At 39.0% G+C, this 21,682-nt stretch overlaps 1 protein-coding gene across 3 annotated transcripts in view; it reads left to right on the forward strand.

Moving 5' to 3' along the window:
- Positions 1 to 21,682, forward strand: part of Tbk1 (TANK binding kinase 1) — a 55,469-nt gene that overhangs the window by 13,783 nt on the left and 20,004 nt on the right. For 2 of the 3 annotated variants that reach the window (XM_045153489.1, XM_045153490.1), the window contains exons 6-11: positions 736 to 896; positions 4,307 to 4,417; positions 10,402 to 10,581; positions 14,507 to 14,703; positions 16,137 to 16,195; positions 16,583 to 16,674. In XM_045153489.1, the coding sequence (XP_045009424.1) occupies positions 736 to 896; positions 4,307 to 4,417; positions 10,402 to 10,581; positions 14,507 to 14,703; positions 16,137 to 16,195; positions 16,583 to 16,674 (800 nt within the window). The remainder of the gene's footprint in view (positions 1 to 735; positions 897 to 4,306; positions 4,418 to 10,401; positions 10,582 to 14,506; positions 14,704 to 16,136; positions 16,196 to 16,582; positions 16,675 to 21,682) is intronic. The other variant, XM_045153491.1, reaches the window with a different exon arrangement.

Raw genomic sequence — 21,682 nt, forward strand, 5'->3', positions numbered from 1 at the left:
TCTAAAGGTACTGTTCCCCAGAACCCACAGTCCCTGCACTTGAGAGGCAGAGGCAGGAGAATTGTCCTAAATTCAAGACTAGCCTGGTCTACATAGTGAGCTCTAGACCAGCCAGAACTACATAGCAAGACCATATGGGGGGGGGGGGGAATTAAGGCTGGAGAATGATTTTATTAGATTAAGAGAAAAGAAGGAGGAGAGAGTATAGAAAGCTCTTGCACATGAGAAAGTAGGAGTGGTTAAAGCCCATCTAGAGACCCAAATTGGGGTCACTTAAAGGTTCTGAATGGGGACTGGGCTAACCAGTCCTGATGCTAAATTTTGGGCCTAAACTAATGAAAAAAAAATTCTTAAAGTTTTTTTTTTTAATTTATTTATTTGAGAGCGACAGACACAGAGAGAAAGACAGATAGAGGGAGAGAGAGAGAATGGGTGCACCAGGGCCTCCAGCCTCTGCAAACGAACACCAGACGCGTGCGCCCCCTTGTGCATCTGGCTAACGTGGGACCTGGGGAACCGAGCCTCGGACCGGGGTTCTTAGGCTTCACAGGCAAGCGCTTAACCGCTAAGCCATCTCTCCAGCCCCACAATAAATTTTAAAACATTTTTCTTTTGAAAGTGGGAAAGTGAAATTATTAGGAAAATAGAATTTCTAGGCATCATTGTCTACTCATAGTTTGTGTGTAGTACATTAAATAGATGGCAAATTCATTATTTTTTCATCCTTTTTCTTAGCATCCTGATATGTATGAGAGGGCAGTGTTAAGGAAAGACCATCAGAAGAAGTATGGAGCAACAGTTGATCTTTGGAGTATTGGGGTAACATTTTACCACGCAGCTACTGGATCACTGCCATTTAGACCATTTGAAGGGCCTCGTAGGAATAAAGAAGTGATGTAAGTGGTTTCTGCACTTCAAATTAGAATTAGGTTTTAGGTGTGTATCTAACTTTGTTTCCCCGTATGTTTGAAGTATACATTAATGAAAATAGGCCATTTTTGATATTTGAAGCTATCTGTGTTTTAATAATGCAGCCGTATAAAAGTGCATAGGCATTGTTTTCCATATCATGTTTAAATGTCTTATAAGTGAGGTATAAATATTTCTAGTCTTGGACCTGTTATTACAGTATACTGCTTTCTGAGTTTTACTTTAGCACACTATTTTACATTGTGTGCTTAGCAGTTTTCCTCCATACAGGTGAAAAGGAAATAATTCTGTAGAGAACTAAAACTAGAGAGCTAATAATTTTAACCTGTACTGAAATGATTCGTTTCACCATTTTAAAGATGACATTTTGGCAGTACTGTAATGTTAATTGTTTTACGTAGTGTTGCAGATACAGACCAGTGACAGAATGCACCTTATTAGTATAATATTCATGTCACTAGATTATTAGGAAATAATTGGTATACAGAGTCAAAAAGAGATTATTACAGAGTGAAATTTATTATCAAGTTCATCTGAGTACTGAATGTTTTGTTTTACTTTCTAAATTGGCAACAAACCTTGCTTCATGAAAAATGGGCAGTATGTATTTGCATAAAACTATGAGGTTATGAATGTTTAGTGAATGGTTTGGGACAATAACTTACAATCTAACTTCACTCACATCATTCTTTTAAGTCTCCACACATCTCTCAAACCTTTATATATGTAATTATCATTTTTTAGGGTAAGAGACTGGAGTGAGAAACAGTCTTGCCATGTAACTCTGGCTGGTATGGTACTATGCATATGTAACCCAGGCTAGCCTTGAACCTGAGGCAATTTTCCCATCTTAACCTACTGAGTTGCTGATATTACCGACATTCACTACTGTACCTGACTGACAGTTTACATACACATATAGTTTATAGTAATTACAACTGTAAAATTTTACTGAAGGTTTTGGTTTAGTATCAACTTATGTTTTCTTTATACCAGAGCACTTTTTATAAAATCCCTTATTGAGCTTCATTTCCATAGATGTTTTTAAAGTAGTATCAGCATTTATTGCTGTTCTAAAACTGGATTAAATGAGTGTGGTGCTTCTAATAAAGGAAATGTGACTCATAAGCATCCTGATGATTTTGTATGATCTCTATGTGGACAGTTATGCATTAACAGAATTGTGTTTGTTTATTTGTATAGCAACTCATTTTCTTATGAACACTGATTGTAACAAATGTCTTGGAGTGCAGAGTCAGTCACTAGTGATGACCCTCACTAACAAATGGTGCATTCATGTCCATTATAGCAGAGTTGCTCCTTCACTTTACTTGCTGGTTAAAAATATTTATATGTGCCAGGTGTGGTGGCACACGCCTTTAATCCCAGCACTCGGGAGGCAGAGGTAGGAGGCTTGCCATGAGTTGGAGGCCACCCTGAGACTACGTAGTGAATTCCAGGTCAGCCTGGGCTAGAGCAAGACCCTCCCTTGAAAAAATGAAACAACAAAAAAAAGTTTATATGTGAATCTCACCAAAATTAAACACTGGAAGCTGGGCGTGGTGGCACATACTTTTAATCCCAGCACTTGGGAGGCAGAGGTAGAATCGCCGTAATTTCGAGGCTACCCTGGGACTACATAATGAATTCCAGGTCAGCCTGAGCTAGAGTGAGACCCTACCTCGGAACAAAAAAAAATTAAACACTGGGGTTAGGGAGATGCCTCAGTGGTTAAAGATGCTTGCTTTCAGAGCCTGATGGCCCAGGTTCAGTTCCCCAGCACTCACATAAAGCAAGATGCACAAAGTGGCACATGCATCCACAGTTTGTTTGCAGTGTTGGGAGTCCCTAGCATACCCATTCTTTCCCTCCGTCTCATGCTTTCTCCACCCCTTTCTCTGCAGATAAATAAATACAATATTTTAAATTAAACATTTTTGAAATGTGTAAAGCACTTCTGCTGTTCATTCTGTTCACTTCTCTTGTACACTCTCACATGTCTCCACCTAGTCCTACATAGTCAGATCCTTCACATGTGAACAAGCACACCTTATTTTCTACAGTCATTCCCTTTGAAAAATACTGTCAGGTAGAAATTATGGCTGCCTGTGCTTAGTAAGCAGCAAACATGTAAATTTGTCTCATTGGTTGGGGTATGCTTGACCAAGAAAAAAAATTTGGTTTACTCAGAATACATTTAGATAATAAACCAAAGAATTGAAACAAAATATGTATAGGCTTTTAAAAATGTTTTTTATTTATTTGAGAAAAATAGGAGGGGAACTAGTATGCTAGGGCCTCTAGCCAGTGCAAACAGACTCCAGATGCTATCTTGTACAACTGGTTTATGTGGGTCCTGGGGAATCAAACCTGGGCCCTTTGGTTTTACCAACAAGAACCTTAACCACTATGCCATCTCTGCAACCACAATATACATAGGCTTTTGTAAGGCTCTGCTATATTGTGTCCTACATTTTTCTGTAGGTAAAAGTGTTCTCAAAGGCATAAAGAAAACAGTGTGATATAGTGCACATCTATAATCCCAGCACCTTACAGAGACAGTAGATTCCGAAGTTCAAAATAATCCTGGGCTTCTCTATAGGGCATTCTGGGATACATGATATCCTGTCTCAGAAAAAAAGAGAGGCCAAAAAGCACAAAGCTATTGTATTTTCTCCTACTTCTAGGTTTAGGAAAGTTCAGAAACCTAAATGACTGCTTTCATTGACTTACTATATCATGACATTATTGTGTTTTTTTTCTTTCTTCATTGATCTGTCATCAGTTCATCCTTTTTTTTCTAAATCATGCTCATCAGAAATCATGTTGATTTAGCTTATAACTTTGGTATGTATATTCCTACATGTTTATTTTTTTGATATGCAAGGAATTTTTCAGAAACTATGCTATGTATAGTTTAACCTTATTTATTTATTATTTTTAAAATTCTGTTGTTGATTCTGAGTAATTGTATGGTCCAAATTGACTGTGCCTTTGGGTAATTAGTAAAAAGGATTAGATGCTTTTTTATGGTCTAGAGATATTCTGTGACATAACTTTTTTGTGTTTGCTCCATTTTTTCAGATGGAAAAATTAATATTTTTGTTGTGAACATCAAGATGCTGTTAATGGCACTCTGGGATCCCAAATGAAAATTAATTATGGCATATATAAAGTAATCGTACAGCCACTATTCCACTTCAGTCAGTCAGATTCAAAGTATTTTGGTTGTTTTATGGATCCTGTGACCATCAATCACAAAGTTTCGTCTAAGTAGATAATTGTAGGTGCGATTGAGGAAATACTTTTGCAAAGTCCATTAGTAAGCCATGCAATAAGGAACTGCTTATTTTATTCTGCTTTTATTCCTCCCAAGGTACAAAATAATTACTGGAAAGCCTTCTGGTGCAATATCTGGAGTACAGAAAGCAGAAAATGGACCGATTGACTGGAGTGGAGACATGCCCATGTCTTGTAGTCTGTCTCAGTGAGTATGGTATACCTTGTTCTCATCTTTTGCACTTTGGTATTTAATGCTTAAAATCACACACATTCAATATTTAGATACAGTGAAGGGATGGCAGGGTGTTATTATTAGCTTATTGGTGGTGTTCCCCACCCTACCCCCTCCCTGTGTAGGGTCTCACTCTAGCTCAGGCTGACCTGGAATTCACTATGTCTCAGGCTGGCCTCAAACTCATTGTGATCCTCTTTCCTCTGCCTCACAAGTGCTGGGATTGAAGGCGTGTGCCACCATACCTAGCTGGTAGGTTTGGTGTTTTTTGTTTTTTTTTTTCCGAGGTGTTTCACCCTAGTCCAGGCTGACCTGGAATTCACTATGTAGTCTCAGGGTGGCCTCGAACTCATGGTGAACCTCCTACCTGTGCCTCCTGAGTTCTGTGCTTAAAGGCATGTGCCACCATGCCTGGCTTGGTAGTTTTTTTGAGAGAAAGTCTTGATGTATAATAGCCCAGGTTGGCCTTGAACTCAATATGTGCATCCGAGATGCATAATCCTCCTGCCTCCACATGTGGCTTTGTAGTCTACTTTTAGGGTTTCTTTTTAATATTGTTATTGTTATTTATTTATTCACTTTTGACAACTTCCATAATATAAACAATGAAGTATGATAACCCCCTCCCGTCCCCCTTCATAAATCCACTCCCCTTCATATCTCTTCCACTGTCAATCAGTCTGTCTTTTATTTGGATGACATCATCTTTTCCTACTATTATGAGGGTCTTAGGTAGGCAGTACCAGGCACTGTGAGGTCATGGATATCCAGGCCATTTTGTGTCTGGAAGATTACATTATAAGCAGTCATGTTCTTCCTTTGGCTTGTTTTTTATTTACTTACTTCCAAGCAGAGAGAGAATGAATGTGGGTGCATCAGGGCCTCCTGCCACTGCAACTGAACTTCAGACACATCAGTCACTGTGTACATCTGGCTTTATGTGGGTACTGGGGATTCTAACCCAGGCTACCAGGTTTTGCAAGCAAGTGGTTTTGACCTCTGTGCCATCTTTCCAACCCAACGTGGTTTTTTTTTTTTTGTTTTGTCTTTTAAAGAAAGAAAGCAGGGTCTCACTCTAGCCCAGACTAACCTAGAATCTACTGTAGCTCAGGCTGGCCTCAAACTCACAGGAGTCTTTCTACCTTAGCCTTCTGAGTGCTGGGATTAGAGGCATGAGCTACCTCATCTGCCTTTAGTTTTGCTTTAATTAAATAGTAAAGCATGTAATTTTTGCATTTTTAATGATATAAAGGTTTATTCTGAACTATTTAGATAATGTCCTCAGGATATAGGACATCTATTTTTAAGATTATTTATCACTTGAACTATTTCCCAAATGTGGAGAACCTACGAAGAATTTTGGTATATTTAATACTGACTTTCATATTAGTGGACCACAGATAGTGGGCATAACTATGAATAAACTTAGCACTATAAAGTTGAATATTCCTTTTTTTGTTGTGTTTTTGTTTTTTCTAGGTAAGGTCTTGATCTAGCTTAGGCTGATGTGAAATTCGCTATGTAGTCTCAGGGTGGCCTCAAACCCATGGCAATCCACCTACCTCTGCCTCCCGAGTGCTGGGATTAAAGGTGTATGCCACCATGCCCAGCTTGCAAAGTTAAATATTCTTAACTTTAAAAAGTATTTAAGTGCTGGATGTGGTGGCACACACCTTTAATCCCAGCATTCGGGAGGCAGAGGGAGGAGGATCATGGTGAGTTTGAGGCTACCCTGAGACTACATAGTGAATTCTAGGTCAGCCTGAGCTAGAGTAAGACCCTACCTTGAAAACCCAAAAAAAAAAAAAAAGTATTTAAGTTATCCAAGGTACTCATTTTCTAGTACTGTTTTCAGCATTTTTTAATCATTATTGGGGTCTTATTTACTTTTCTTGTTGAATTTTTTTTTTTTTTAAGGCAGGCTCTTACTTAGCCAAAGTTGACCTAGAACTCACCCTGTAGCCCAGGCTGATCTCAAATTCATAGTGCTGTAACCTGCACACACCCGTGGTGGTATATGTGCTTCCACACACCCACATACAATTTACATAGACATCAAAACTGTATTGGGAGGCTGGGAAGATAGTTCAGTGGATAAAGCTCTCACCACTGAAGCTGGAGTATGTGAGTCCAATCCCAAACCCAAGTAAAAAGCCAGAAGCAAACTTCTATAATTCCAGCACACTGGTGGCTAGATTGCAGGCAGAGACAAGAGAGTATTCTCAAAGTGCATGTCAAGTACAGAAAAGAAAAGCAGAGGGAGAATCCAAAGCAAGAAACCCTGCCTCAAAAAAAAGTTGGAAAGGCAGGGACCAACTGGAAAGTTATCCTCTAGCCTCCACACACACAACATGGCATGTGTGTGCCCACATTCCCATAGTCACACACATGAGCATGTACACATGAACACACAAATATTTTTTTTTCAAAAATTTAAAGGAATATCTTAAACTGTGTTTTATGATTTTTGTCTGTATTAAATAGAAAAGATTTAAGTACTACAAATGAAAGTATAATGAGTTGCAAAGAAAATTATATAATGGAAAAATAACCATCCTATTTATTTATTTAATTATTTATTTTGTTTTTTCAAGGTAGGGTCTCATTCTGTAGCCCACGCTTACCTGGAACTCACTATGTAGTCTCAGGCTGGCCTCCAACTCACAGAAATCCCCCTATCGTCACCTCTTGAGTGCTGGGATTAAAGGCATGTGCCACCACATCTGGCTTCCATCTTCTTTTTTATAGTCAAGACTGATAGTAAAAGAAAGAAACCTAACTCAGCTGATTTAAATGAGAAGGGACTTTGTAGTTAAAGGTTTATGTGTGTTTACAATTCAGAGCTCAACTGAATCTTTGGCCTCAGAGTATGTGGTCAAGATTTGTTCAGATCTGCTTTTCTCTGCTGTTTCTACACTGTAGCCATAGATGGCTGTTACGATGCTGGTTTTCCCAGACCAGCATTCTCATGACTTCAAAGCCCAACAGGAAGAAAGACTTGCTTTCTTATCTGCTTAGTAAACATATATTGGTTCATTTCTTTTCATTGAACAAACATGCCACCACCTGGCAACCTTCAGTTAACTATAATAATAAAACCTTGCTGTCATACCCTCTAGTGCTCAGGGAATAACACTAGAGAATAGAAAAGTTTGGAGTCCTTACGAATGGAGAGAGAATGTTTGGCAAAAAATAGAAAAATATCAGCCAGGCATGGTGGCGCACACCTTTAATCCCAGCACTTGAGAGGCAGAGGTAGGAGGATTACTATGAGTTCGAGGCCACCCTGAGACTACATAGTAAATTCCAGGCTAGCCTGGGCTAGAGTGAGACCCTACCTTGAAAAACATATCACCGTGTGCTTTAGACTAATAGACAAAGGATTATTTTTAGTATCTGTTACAAAGCCAGATTTAAATTTTTTAAATGTTTATTATTATTATTATTAACAATATGTTTTATATGGATACATCATGTGTGGGTACCCTCTTTCCACTCATCCCTGCCCCCATTCCATTGGGGACACACCTCAGTAGGGTTGTAGGTATTCCCCATGGGGTTGTGGTTTATGTGTTGTGGGAGCAGTAGTCAGTTATTTTGAGGGGGGAGGGAAAGAATGCCTCTGGGTATGATGTCTCAAACCTGTGGCTCTTACAATCTTTTTGCCCCCCCCCCCCTTCCACAAAATTCCCTGAGCCATGGTGGTTGAATTTTAAGTTACTTCAGTGATGAGCTCTTAGGAACCTCTGGGTCTGCTTTGGTAGGTGTTGAGTATCCTCAGGGTCTGTCTCCTAGACCCTGGCACTGATTATCAGGTTCAGCATGGAAGTAGCACTCTTACTAGTCTCCCCAACTCTTCTGTGGATTCAGCTGTGGTTTGGCTGAAGTTTGAGGGGTAATTTATCTCCTCTGGTCTCACTACCTTCTGAAAAAAAAAAAAAAAAAAACCAAAAAAACAGATTTTCCAACAGAAAGTGAAATCAGCATAGTTTAAATGGTATGGAGCATACCTTTAATCCTAGCACTTGGGAGGCAGAGGTAGGAGGATCACCATGAGTTTGAGACTAGCCTGAGCTAGAGTGAGACCCTACCTTGAAAAAAAAAAAAATTTAAATTTTGATGGCTTTTTGAAATTCCACATTTAAGATTCTATTCAAACATGCTTTATAATGTGAAAGCACAGGAAACATTAAAGGTTCTGAACCTTAATTTTTAAAAGTATATGTATTTTTTAGTCAGATGATTCCTTTAATGAATTGATAGTAATTGATTACTAGATCATCACAATAATTTTATTTCCCAGAGCTATATACTAAAAAGGCTACATATAAAAGTATGTATTGGGGACTGGGGAGATGGCTTAGCAGTTAAAACACTTGCCTGTGAAGCCTAAGAACTCATGTTCGAATCTCCAGGTCCCACATAAGCCAGATGCACAGTGATGCAAACACGCAATGTCTCACCTGCACACCAGAGGATGCATGCATCTGGGGTTCTTTTGCAGTGGCTGCAAGCCCTGGCATGCCCATATATTCTCTCTCTCTTTCTCTCAAATAAATAAATTAAAATAAAATATTTAAAAAGTATGTGTTGGAGTGTCATATTACAAGGACAATAAAGACCTTTGCTAGAAACTAAACCATTATCATATCCTCTTGAACATCTGGTTCTGATTATCTGCTGCAACCTGGGTAGCCATATGTGTAGATAATGTGTTTGGAAAAGTGAGGAAACTTGATAAGGAGAGAATAAAAGAGAATAATAGGGAAGTTAACATGAAATGCTGCAATCATTAATTCATTGTCAAGTGCTATTAAATGAAGGTTATCTGGATTTCTGAAAAGTTTGTAAGTGAGGGCTAGCAAGATGGCTCAGGGGTTAAGAGCACTTCCTATACAAGCATGAGGGCCTGACGGGGTCTGAGAGACTGCTCAAATTCAACCCCAGGACCCACATAAACAGCTGGGCATGGCTACATGTCTGTAACCCCAGTCCTGCAGGGGAATAAAGACCCAATAATCTTGGCAGTGCTGGCAGAGCAGTGTGGATCCCTCAACAAACTCTGGGATCAATAAGTGACTGTGCCATAAGAATGGGTAGAAGAACAAACACCAACTTTCTGTTCCACCACCATGGGTGTGCATATGGGGCACCACAAGAGCACATGCGTATGCATACACCACACGTGAGCATATGCACACAAGCAACCAAAAAACTCTAGTGATAGAGTCCATAATTTGTTCTGTGCCAACATGATACCACAAATGGAAAATTCCACACCTCACCTAATGGGCACACAAAATGCAGACTCACTAAAAAGACTGAAGTTTCCTTTAGGCTATGTGTCTAGTGAGTATATGAAACATGAATAAATTTCATATTTTGACTTGGGAGACAAGATATATATTCCAAAATCTTTAAAATAGTTGTAAATATGAAACACTTATGGTCCCAAGCATTTCAGATAATGAATATGCAACATACAGTAATAATGATAATAGCAATATTTTGGATTTGTTGCAAATATGTTGTACCTGGATAAAAGCATAAGATTCGGGATTGGAGAGATGGTTAAGTGGTTAAAGTGCTTGTTTGCAAAGTCTGACAGCCTGGTTTCTATTCCCAATACCCATGTAAAAGCCAGATGAACAAAGGGGTACCTGGATAATAGCTTGAGATTTGGGATTGATGAGATGGTTAAGTGGTTAAAGTGCTTGCTTGCAAAGCCTAATAGCCTGGTTTCTATTCTCCAGTAACCATGTAAAAGCCAGATGTAGTAGTATGTGCATCTGGAGTTTGTTTGCAGTGGCAAAAACACTGGTGTTCCTATTCTTTCCCTCCTCCACCCCTCCCTTCGCCCTACGTGTGTGTGTATGTGTATTTTTCCAAATAAATAAAAAATATTTTTTGAAAACTAAGATTCACTTTTAAGTCACTTTTTTCCAATACTATTTTAGGGGACTTCAGGTTCTACTCACTCCTGTTCTTGCAAACATCCTTGAAGCAGATCAGGAAAAATGTTGGGGTTTTGACCAGTTTTTTGCAGAAACTAGTGATATACTTCACCGAATGATAATTCATGTTTTTTCGCTACAACAAATGACAGCTCATAAGATTTATATTCATAGCTATAACACGTAAGTACCTCTTTGTGTTTTGTTCTTATGTCCACATGTTGTGTGATAGAGAAAATAGAGAAGATGCCTTAGCTTCACTAGTGGACCCACTCCTCTAGAAAATGAAGTTTAAGTGCTTAGTAAATTCCTGCTCACTTATCTCTGGAATAAAAAGGATTAATTTTCTTAAATGTGCAAGTTTTACAAAGCTAATTTTATGACTGCTTTCAGATGTTATATACTAGGAAGTGAGCTACGCTTTACTAAGTATATTATCCTGTTCTTTTAGAAACCAAAAAGTCTGTGTCTTAAAATGTGTAGTTTTCATATTAAATATGGTCTAGTTTTTATTTGCATTTGTACCATAAAACATTGAGTACTAGAAAAATATTCAACATTTGATTTACATTAAATTGTTTTGCATTAATGAAAATAAAACCATGTGATAAAACATCATGTAACTAAATCTAAACACATGTATACTTGCATGTAAAACTGGAGAAATCTGAGTTATCAAAGTTAATATCCTTAGTGGTGACATTTTACATGTTGAAAAATGCTATCACTGAGGGATACTGGATGAGGGTATAAGAATCTCCACGTGTTATTCTTACAACTAGCTGTTAATACAGTTACTTCGGAGTAGGATGAAGAAGCTGGGTATGGTAACTCAGTTTGTAATCTCAACACTCAGGAAGCAGAAGCAGAACTTATGAAAATTCAAGGCCAATGTGATCTACATAGAAAGTTCCAAGCCAAAGGGCCAGACATGGTGATGTATGCCTTTAATCCCATCACTTGGGAGGCAGAGGTAGGAGGACTGCTGTGAGTTTGAGGCCACCCTGATATTACAGTGAATTCCAGGTCATCCTGGGCTAGAGTTGAGACCCTACCTCAGGAGGGAAAAAAATAGAATGAAGAATCAGACCCATGTTTTTGTTCTTAGTTTCTGTTTTGATAAAATTCTAATGGCAGGACTGAAGAGATGGCTTAGCAGGTGCTTGGCTGAAAAACCTAACAACATGGGTTTGATTCCCCAGTAACCATGTAAAGCCAGATGCACAAAGTAATGCAGGTGTGTGGAGTTTATTTGCAGTGGCTAGGGGCCTGGCATGCCCATTCCATGTCTCTGTCTCTCTCTCTCTCTCTGCTTGTAAATAAATAAATGAAATTAAAGAAATTCTAATGAAAGTGTTTGATGTCTTATAAAATTCATAAAAGAGGGACTGAGGTATAGCTCAATGGTGAGTGTCTGCTTAGCATGCATGAAGCCTTTAGTCAACCCCAAACACCAAAAATCCCAAAGAATATAGATAAAATATTTTAGATACTCAGATCAAATCTATAGCTAATACAAAAGAACTAAAAAAATATAATAGTACTAGTAGTATAGCATTAGATTATAGCAAAATTATTTTGCTACTTAGTAGCCTAAATAAGTTGACATGTGGTAATGTGCTAGCCATCATTTTTATTTTCAAAGTACAGTTGAACATAAAATGATCTACCTAAGCCTGAGCCAGTCAAAATGGAAGCTTAAGATAGAGCCATATCACAGCAGTGGCATCCTTCAATTTCATAGACTTATTAAGGGTATTCTCACTTTCCCCCCGAATATCATTTTGAAAATAACATTTTCTTTTTTTTTGAGGTAGGGTTTTGCTCTGACCTGAATGCACTATGTAGTCTCAGGGTGGCCTCAAACTCATCAGTACCCCCTATGTCTGCCTTCCATGTGCTGAGATGAAAGGCATGCAACACCATGCCTGGCGGAAAATAACATTACTTACTTACCAAACATAGGTTTGTTCAGGTACTATCTCCAGTTCTTTAAAAAAAATTTTTTTTAAGTAGGTTCTCACTCTAGCCCAGGCTGGCCTGGAATTCACTATGTAGTCTCAAGGTGGCCTCGAACTCACAGCAATCCTCCTACCTCTGTCTCCCGAGTGCTGGGATTAAAGGCGTGCACCACCATACCTGGCGAAAAAAAAAATTTATTATTTATTTGCAAGAAGAGAGAGAGAAAAATGGGCATACGAGGGCTTCCTGACAGTGCAGACAAACTCCAGAAGCATTGCCACTCTGCATCTGGCTTTTGTGAACACTGGGAAATCAAACCTGGGCTTCCAGGCCTTGCAAGCAAGCATTATAACCAATGATCCATCTCTTCCATCATTTAAAAAATATTGTTTATTTGCAAGAAAAGAGAAAGAGAGAGAATGGACATGCCAGGGCTTCCTGCCACTGCAAATGAAATCCAGATGCATGCGCCTCCTTGTGCATCTGGCTTATGTGGGTACCGAGGTCCTTTGACTTTGCAGGCAAGTGCCTTAACTGCTAAGCCACCTCTCCAGCCCTCCTTTTCCTTTTTTTTTTTTTTTTCTTCGAGGTAGGGTCTCGCTCTAGCTCAGGTTGACCTGGAATCCACCATGTACTCCTCTTAGGGTGGCCTCGAACTCTCAGCAATCCTTCTACCTCTGCCCCCCAAGTGCTAAGATTAAAGGCATGTGCCACCATGCCTGGCTCCTTTTCTATCATTTTTAAACATTGAAAACTATGTATTACATAAGTGTTTATATTTTAATATTGACTACTGAGGAGTCAGGTTACATGGAATTTCTATGTTAACAAGCTTTTTTTTAAAATTTTAATTTATTAGTTTTCTTTTCAGCAAATACAGGCAGTTTGGTACCATTGTTTAGACTCATCTATGATCTACCCCCTCCCATTAGACCCTCCTTGTTGATGTAAATGGGTCGTGCATTGTGGAGTTAGCCCACGGTTATTGGTACGATAAATGTCTTCATATATCATGACCCAACATGTGACTCTGACATTCTTTCTGCCCCCTCTTCCGCAAAATTTCCCTGAGCCATGTTGGGTTCATTTTTGGTCTGCTTCAGTGCTGAGGTGTTGGGGGCCTCTGAGGCTCTGACTCTCTGATTTGGTAGGAGTTGATTTTTCTCTGTGTTGGTCTCCTTCCCCTTTGTGCTGGTATCCGGTTCACAGGAAAACATCACCCTTGCTTGTTTCGCCAATTGTCCTTAGTTTCAGTCGGGCCCCTTTTGAGGTATGTTGGGGCAGCTCTCTTCTTAGGATCTGTATCTATCTGAAAAAGAGAAGCAGATTCTCCAACGGAGAGTAAGTTAGCACCCGGAAAATTGAGATAACACTTACTTTTTTTTTTTTTTAACACTTTTTTGATAGAGAGTTTGATAGGTGTAGGCCCTCTTGTACCCCATGATTGATGGTAGCTTGATATTGGTGAGTGGGCTTATGTTTGGGTATGGTTCTGACTTGTTTCCCAGCTCCAGCTATGGGTCTTGTACCGCTGAGGGGATCAGTTAGCTAAATCAAGAGCAGTTGGTTCCCCACCATGGCTGTGTGCCACTATTGCACTTGTGTGGGCATCACATCAGGTTATTTGTTGCTAATTAGGTTAGACAATGAGTTGCTTGGACAGATATTGGTCATTTCCCCCAGTCGCCCATGTAGCACCTTCTGGCACTAGACACGCTGACTGACTGGGGACTGACTCTCTCCTGGCTTCCAGCCATGCCATTCCATTTTACATGTCAGCTTCATATGGAGTCTTACCACTGGCCTTTGGTGGGTCATCAAGTACTCTGACAGAAGTCTGTCATTGTTTTGGGAAACCTTGTAGGTTTCTCTGATCAAAAGCTCATTGTGGATGTTAGCCCCAAGCTGGAAGTGGGGGTTACAGGTCAGTGCCCACTAAGAAATTGAGGAAAAACATGTCTAATATACAAGAGTTGGAGAGAAAGAGGGGTGAGGGGAGAGGGGGAGAGGGAGGGAAGATGTGTTTATAGGAATTGCTTATGATCTTAGAAATCACTTAGAAATAAATGTTACTGTGCTCAAAGATTTTAAAGCCAGATTTTCATCCAAAATTTTAAATCTCTTTTTTTGAACTTTCTTTATGCAGTGCTGCTGTATTTCATGAATTGGTGTATAAGCAAACTAAAATTATTTCTTCAAATCAAGAACTTATCTATGAAGGGCGTCGCTTAGTCCTGGAACTTGGAAGGCTGGCACAGCATTTCCCTAAGACCACAGAAGAAAATCCTATTTTTGTAGTAACTCGGGAATCCCTGAATACCACTGGATTAGAATATGAAAAAAGTAAGTTGGGATTTTTCATATTGTTTTTACTGGCCATTAAAGAAACAGGGCCCAGAGGGATGGCTCAGTGGTTAATTGTGCTTCCTGTGAAAGCTTGAAGGCCTGAAACTGAGTTCAGATCTCCAGATCCCACAAAAACCAGCTAGTTGGGAACACTGTGTACACCTGTAACCCGAGTCCCACAGGGGAACAAAAACCTGAGACTCTTTAGAGCCTTCCAAGCTCTGGAATAGTAAAAAGGAGGCTCTAGTTCAAAACAAGACCAGGCAGAAGAGCTTTGGAGCAGTTCATCCACAGGTAAGCAACCTCCCACAGGCAAGCATGAGGGCCACAAAGCACTTATACATATGGACAACACACGCTTGCAAAAATAGAAGAAAGAAGACCATCATTGTGAAACTGATGATAATTTTTAGAAAGTTAATTATGTTAATGTAAAGCTTGCATAAACATTAACATTTTATAAAAACTGCTACTAAATTGAAAGATACATATATTTTAGATATATATATATTTTAATATAATTATTTGCAAGCAAAGAGAAAGAGAATGGGCATGTCAGGGCCTCCAGTTGCTATAAACTCCAGACATATGTGCCATTCTGCATCTCTCTTTATGTGACTACTGGGAAATCAAACCCAGGTTGTTAGGCTTTTCAGGCAAGCATGTTAACTGCTAAGCCATCGCTCCAGCCCCTCATAGATACAATTTTATTTCAATGTCTACCTCAAATACTTTGTTTTGCAAAGTAATAACTTATTGTGTAATATTTTATTATAATTGCTTTAGTACTTTGATAACATTCACAATAGTGTTTCTATCATAAATTTTAGCAGATGTTTAGTATATCTTATATGTATATATCATATATATATATGGTGGTGTGCCAGGCTTTAGAATCTGTTGCTTAAACTATTCATCCTCAAGGAATTACCCAGATTTTTACACACATATTTGAGTCTTTTGTATTTGATTTAGATATATAGACAAGTATTGAGCTCACTATGTTGGAATATATCTATATCTATATCTATCTATCTATATATATATATGTATATATATATATAATTTGTTATTTTTGTTTTTTTGAGGTAGAGTCTCACTCTAGCCCAGGCTGACCTGGAATTCATTATATAGTCTCAGGCTGGCCTTGAATTCATAGTGATCCTCCTACCTCTGCCTCCCAAATGCTGATGTTAAAGGTGTGTGCCACCATACCTGGCAGGAATTTTTTTTTTTTAATGATATGTGTAAGGAATATTGGAGTTACTTAGAGGATGAGCATTATTGTTTCAAGAGATTTTGTTTTGTGTTTTTTAACCAGTAAAAGTTTAAACTTTAAGACTTTAAAGTGTTTTTCCACTTAGACTTAATTTAGACCTGTTTGCCATATAGAGGATTTCTAATTGTAAGTCTTCTACTTCATATTTCAGTTTCCCTACCTAAAGTACATCCACGTTATGATTTAGACAGTGATGCTAGCATGGCTAAGGTTAGTATTTAATTAAATTACTATGTAAACACTTGTGTTATCTTACCAGTAATGAAAGCAGTAAAATGTATTTTTTTTTATGTATTATGTTTTACCCATATGACTCAGGAAATTATTCAAATTGCTACCCTTTCCAAGTTATGTTGTTCTTTCTACTTTCTTTAACTCATAAGATAATTCACTCCATTGAGACAGTTCATGTTTAGCTAATGTTAAGAATGAAGTACTTATTCTAGTCTCATCTCTCCTTAGCTTTTAGACATTGATAGCTTATTATGTTTTAAATTTACATGATAGAAATATATAAGCCCGAAATTTCTTTGTGTGTATAAATGTTTTTCTTACCCTATTCCACAGTTGGCACCAAATACTTTTTTTTCTCATTAGGCAGTTACAGGAGTTGTGTGTTATGCCTGTAGGATTGCCAGTACCTTGCTACTTTATCAGGAATTAATGCGAAAAGGGATACGGTGGTTGATGTAAGTAGTAAACTGAAATTTGAAAATTACCTTCTATGACCTCACTAAATAACTGGCCATCATCCTGTCATTGATCCTTTCCCACTTCAGACTAATGAGGGTCACATGCTTGATTTTGTTATATTTGCTTTGCACTTAGTTTACAAAACTAAATTGAGCAGCTATTTTTCATGCATTTTCTACAATAACCTTGTGACAGACAGGACAAATAGTCTGAATTATAAAACATAAACAGCTTTTTAAAATGTGAATTCCTGGGCTGGAGAGATGACTTAGCAGTTAAGCGTTTGCCTGTGAAGTCTAAGGACCCTGGTTCAAGTCTCAATTCCCCAGGACCCACAAAAGCCAGATGCACAAAGGGGCACACGTGACTGCAGTTTGTTTGCAGTGGCTGGAAGCCCTGGCATGCCCATTCTCTCTCTCTCTCTCTGTCTCTGTCACTCTCAAATAAATAAAAATAAAATGTGAATTCCTTTTCCAAAGAGCTTAGCTTGGTGCATGACTATCTTGCTCTCTTGGAAGGTTTTAGCATTGTCCTAATCTAAAGCAGTCTATTCTTTTTAGGCACTAAGTCCTCAGAATCTTCTGATCTTCCTTCATTTCTTACCTTTTTCTCAAGTCAAGTACCCTTTCTATTTTTTTTCTTTTTGACAGCATTATTAAGTCCTAATTAAGTAATTCATCCATTTAAAATGTACAATACATAGGCTTTAATGTATGTTCAGAGTTATGTAACCATCATTACTATATTTATAACTTTTTCATCACCTCAAAAAGAAACTATAAGCCAGTATGGGCGTGTACATCTTTAATCCTAGCACACAGGAGGCAAAGGTAAGTGGATCACTGTGAGTTTGAGGCCACCTTGAGAATGCATAGTGAATTCCAGGTCATCCTGGGCTAGAGTGAGACCCTACCTCGAAAAACCAATTAAAAAAGTAACTAGAACATTAGCAGTCATTCCTTATTTTTCACTAAACCCCCAGTCTTAGGCAACCACTGACATACTTGTCTGTGTAAATTTGCCTATTTTATAAAGGTAGATGCATTCATATGAGTTTACACTCACCTTGACAAGCAGATTTTTAATTTATTTTTTTTGTTCATTTTTATTTATTTATTTGAGAGAGAGAAGGAGGCAGATAGAGAGAGAATGGGCATGCCAGGGCTTCCAGCCACTGCAAACAAACTCCAGACGTGTGCGCCCTCTTGTGCATCTGGCTAATGTGGGTTCTGGGGACTTGAGCCTCGAACTGAGGTCCTTAGGCTTCACATCAAGCACTTAACCGCTAAGCCATCTCTCCAGACCGACAAGCAGTTTTTAAACCTATTTTTCTCAGTCATTTTATACTGATAGTCTAGAACAGAAATTTGATCTCCTTACTCCCTTCCTAAAAATGACCATAAGAAATGTAAAGTGTTTATGATTTTGACCTCTAACCTTTTATTATTTCTAAATGTCATTTTTCCCAATGAGTAGAAAAGTTTAAGAATTACTGCTTTCTGAGCGTGGTGGCGCATGCCTTTAACCCTAGCACTTGGGAGGCAGAGGTAGGGGAATCGCTGTGAGTTTGAGGCCACCCTGAGACTACATAGTGAGTTTCAGGTCAGCCTGGACTAGAGTGAGACCCCACCTCACAAAAACAAACTGCTTATTGGTCTTCATGTAGTTTGAAGCTTTTTTTTTTTAATGAGAGAGAGAAAGAATTGGCATGCCAGGAACTCCAGCTACTGCACTTGAACTCCAGACACATGTGGCCCCTTGTGCACATGTACAACCTAACGTGCTTATGTTACGCTGTGTCTGGCTTATGTGGGACCTGGAGAGTCAAACATGAATTCTTAGGCTTCACAGGCAAGGGCCATAACCGCTAAGCCATCTCTCCAGCCAACTTTTGAATTCTCACGTCAGTTTATCTTACCTCCCTCACAACTGCCCTAACTGTAGGGTCTCATTGTAGCCCAGGCTGACCTAGAACTCACTCTGTAACATAGGGTGGCCTTGAACTTACAGTAGTCCTACCTCAGTCTCTTGACTGCTGGAACTAAAGACATGCACCATCATGCCAAGCTCTATGAAGGATTTTATCATTCTTATTCTTACCTCTTGGGTTTTGAGATGTTCCCACTGAATATCTTGAGCTGGCCTAGAACTCTTTGTAGAGTCTAGATTGCCTCCACTTCCCAAGTGTGCTGGAATTAAAGCCATTTATGTCCCCAGCACACCTGACTCTTATTTAGACATCTTTGCTGTTAATAATGTATCTGTCAAGCTTGTGCTTACTATAATTTTCAAACTATTTGCAAGTCCATCTCTAAGCCTACTTTCTCTGTTTCCATTAATAAGTATTGTAGTGTTGGAGGTATGGCTCACTAGTAAGTAGAGCTTGTTCTTGGCATATTCAAGACCTTTAGGTTCAATCCCCAGAAACACCCCACCCCCCACATACACACACACTCACAAAAAGCTATTTGCAAGTCCATCTCTAAGCCTACTTTCTCTGTTTCCATTAATAAGTATTGTAGTGTTGGAGGTATGGCTCACTAGTAAGTAGAGCTTGTTCTTGGCATATTCAAGACCTTTAGGTTCAATCCCCAGAAACACCCCACCCCCCACATACACACACACTCACAAAAAGCCTCCTTGTTTTTAATAGTTTCTGAAAAAAAATCTAAATATGTTAATACCATGTGTTCTTCCTGTTCTGACACTGCTCAATGAAGCTTTTCTTGTTCTTATTTATTAGTTTATAGTTTTTTAGACTTTTTTTTTTCTTTCTGGGGTAGGGTCTTGCTCTAGCCCAGGCTGACCTGGAATTCACTATGTAGTCTCAGGCTGGCCTTAAACTCACGACTGTCCTCCTACCTCTGCCACCACACTGAGCATGTGCCACCATGCTGAGGAGCTCTTTATTAGTTTTGATTTGTGTGTGTGTATGTATAGGTATGCACATGCCATGGTGCATGATGGAGGTCAAAGGACAACCTTTGTGTGTTGCTTCTCTCCTTTCCACCTTGTTTGGAGACAGGATTTTTTGTTTGCTGCTGGGAAGGTCTGACCTGGTGCCTACTCAACTTCCTGATCCTCCTGACTCCATTTCCCACTGCATAGGCACCTTAGTATTACATATGTATATATGTCACTTTGGCATCTGTCATTACTTGGTTGGTGGGTATCCCGACTCCAGTCAGCAGGCTTGCAGAGCAAGCACCTTTAACCACTGGGCCATTTCCCTAGCACCTCAAAATACTTCTATTTTTTTTTTAATTTTTTTTGTTCAGTTTTTATTTATTTATTTGAGAACGACAGACACAGAGAGAGAGAGAGAGAAACAGAATGGGTGCGCCAGGGCTTCCAGCCACTGCAAACGAACTCCAGACGCGTGCGCCCCCTTGTGCATCTGGCTAACGTGGGTCCTGGGGAATCAAGCCTTGAACAAGGGTCCTTAGGCTTCACAGGCAAGCGCTTAACCGCTAAGCCATCTCTCCAGCCCTACTTCTCCTATTTTTAAAATTTTTTAAAAATTTATTTGAAAGAGGCAGATGGGGGGAGAAGGTGGAGAGATGGCTTAGCAGTTAAGGCACTTGCCAGCAAAGCCAAAAGACCCAGGTTCGATTCTCCAGTACCCATGTAAAGCCAGATGCACAGGGTATAGTATGCATCTATAGTTCACTTGCAGTGTTTGGAGGCCCTGGTGTACCTATTCTTTCTCTCCCCCTTTCCCTCTTTTTCTTTCTCTCTCTCTGAGAGAAAGAGAATGGGTACAGCAGGGCCTGTAGCCACTGTAAATGAATTCCAAACGCATGTACTACCTTGTACATCTGGCTTACATGGGTCCTGGGGAATCACACCTGGATCCTTTGGCTTTACAAGCAAGTACCCCAACCGCTAAGTCATCTCTCTAGCCCCAAAATACATTTTTTTAAAAAAATATATTTTTGTTTATTTTTATTTATTTGAGAGCAACAGACAGAGAAAGAGGCAGACAGAGAATGAGAGAGATTGAGAATGGGCACACCAGGACCTCCAGCCACTGCAAATGAACTTCAGACATGTGTGCTGCCTTGTGCATCTGGCTAACGTGGGTCCTTGGGAATTGAGCCTTGAACCGAGGTCCTTAGCCTTCACAGGCAAGCACTTAACCATTGAGCCATCTCTGCAGCCCCCCCCCCCAAAATACTTCTTAATGTAGATCTCTGTTGGCAGAGTTTTTCTTTAAAAGATCTACCAGTATGTTAGGCTCCATTAGCTAAGAGATTGATGTTCTCTCTCTTTATTTTGAAGTTTTCAAAAGGGTAATAGTACTTATAGACATGCAGAAACAGGCCTTTTGCTTTAGTTTGCTGATCCCTCATATAGTCTACAAGCCCTTCACATACATAAGTTTCACTGTTTATCCTTTTTCAGAGATCATCAAATCAGTTGTTTAGTAATTGAAACCAGACAGCCCACTATGAGTAGAAAAACAATTCTGGTGATACAGTATTTTAGACCAAAAAAAAATACTTTCTGATACAAAAAGTTATATATAATCTATATAACTTATTGTATATTTTTAATTTTATTTATTTATTTGAGAGAGAGAGAAAGAGAAATAAGAAGATAGAGAGAGAGAAAAGAGAATGGGTGTACCAGGACCTGCAGCTACTTCAAATGAACTCTAGATGTGTGTGCCACCTTGTGCAGCTGGCTTATATGGGTCCTGGGGAATCAAACCTGGGTCCTTTGGCTTTGCAGGCAAGTACCTTAACTGCTAAAAACTATCTCTCCAGCCCAACTTATTGTATAATTATAGATTAATATTTGCTCCCTAATGTAATTTAATGTCTTAGGTTTCTAACTGTACCCTAACTAGTAGTAATGGTTTGTAAAAATATAAATGTCCTAAATATATATAAGTGCCACAGAAATACTTTAGTGTCCTAAAACATGATGATTTTGACTTTTATAATTTGTCAAGAATGTTAATAAGTACATTTGAATAATAATACAGTAGTGTAAATAGTG

Source organism: Jaculus jaculus, chromosome 6 (assembly GCF_020740685.1).
Source record: "Jaculus jaculus isolate mJacJac1 chromosome 6, mJacJac1.mat.Y.cur, whole genome shotgun sequence".
Classification (NCBI taxonomy): Eukaryota; Metazoa; Chordata; class Mammalia; order Rodentia; family Dipodidae; genus Jaculus; species Jaculus jaculus.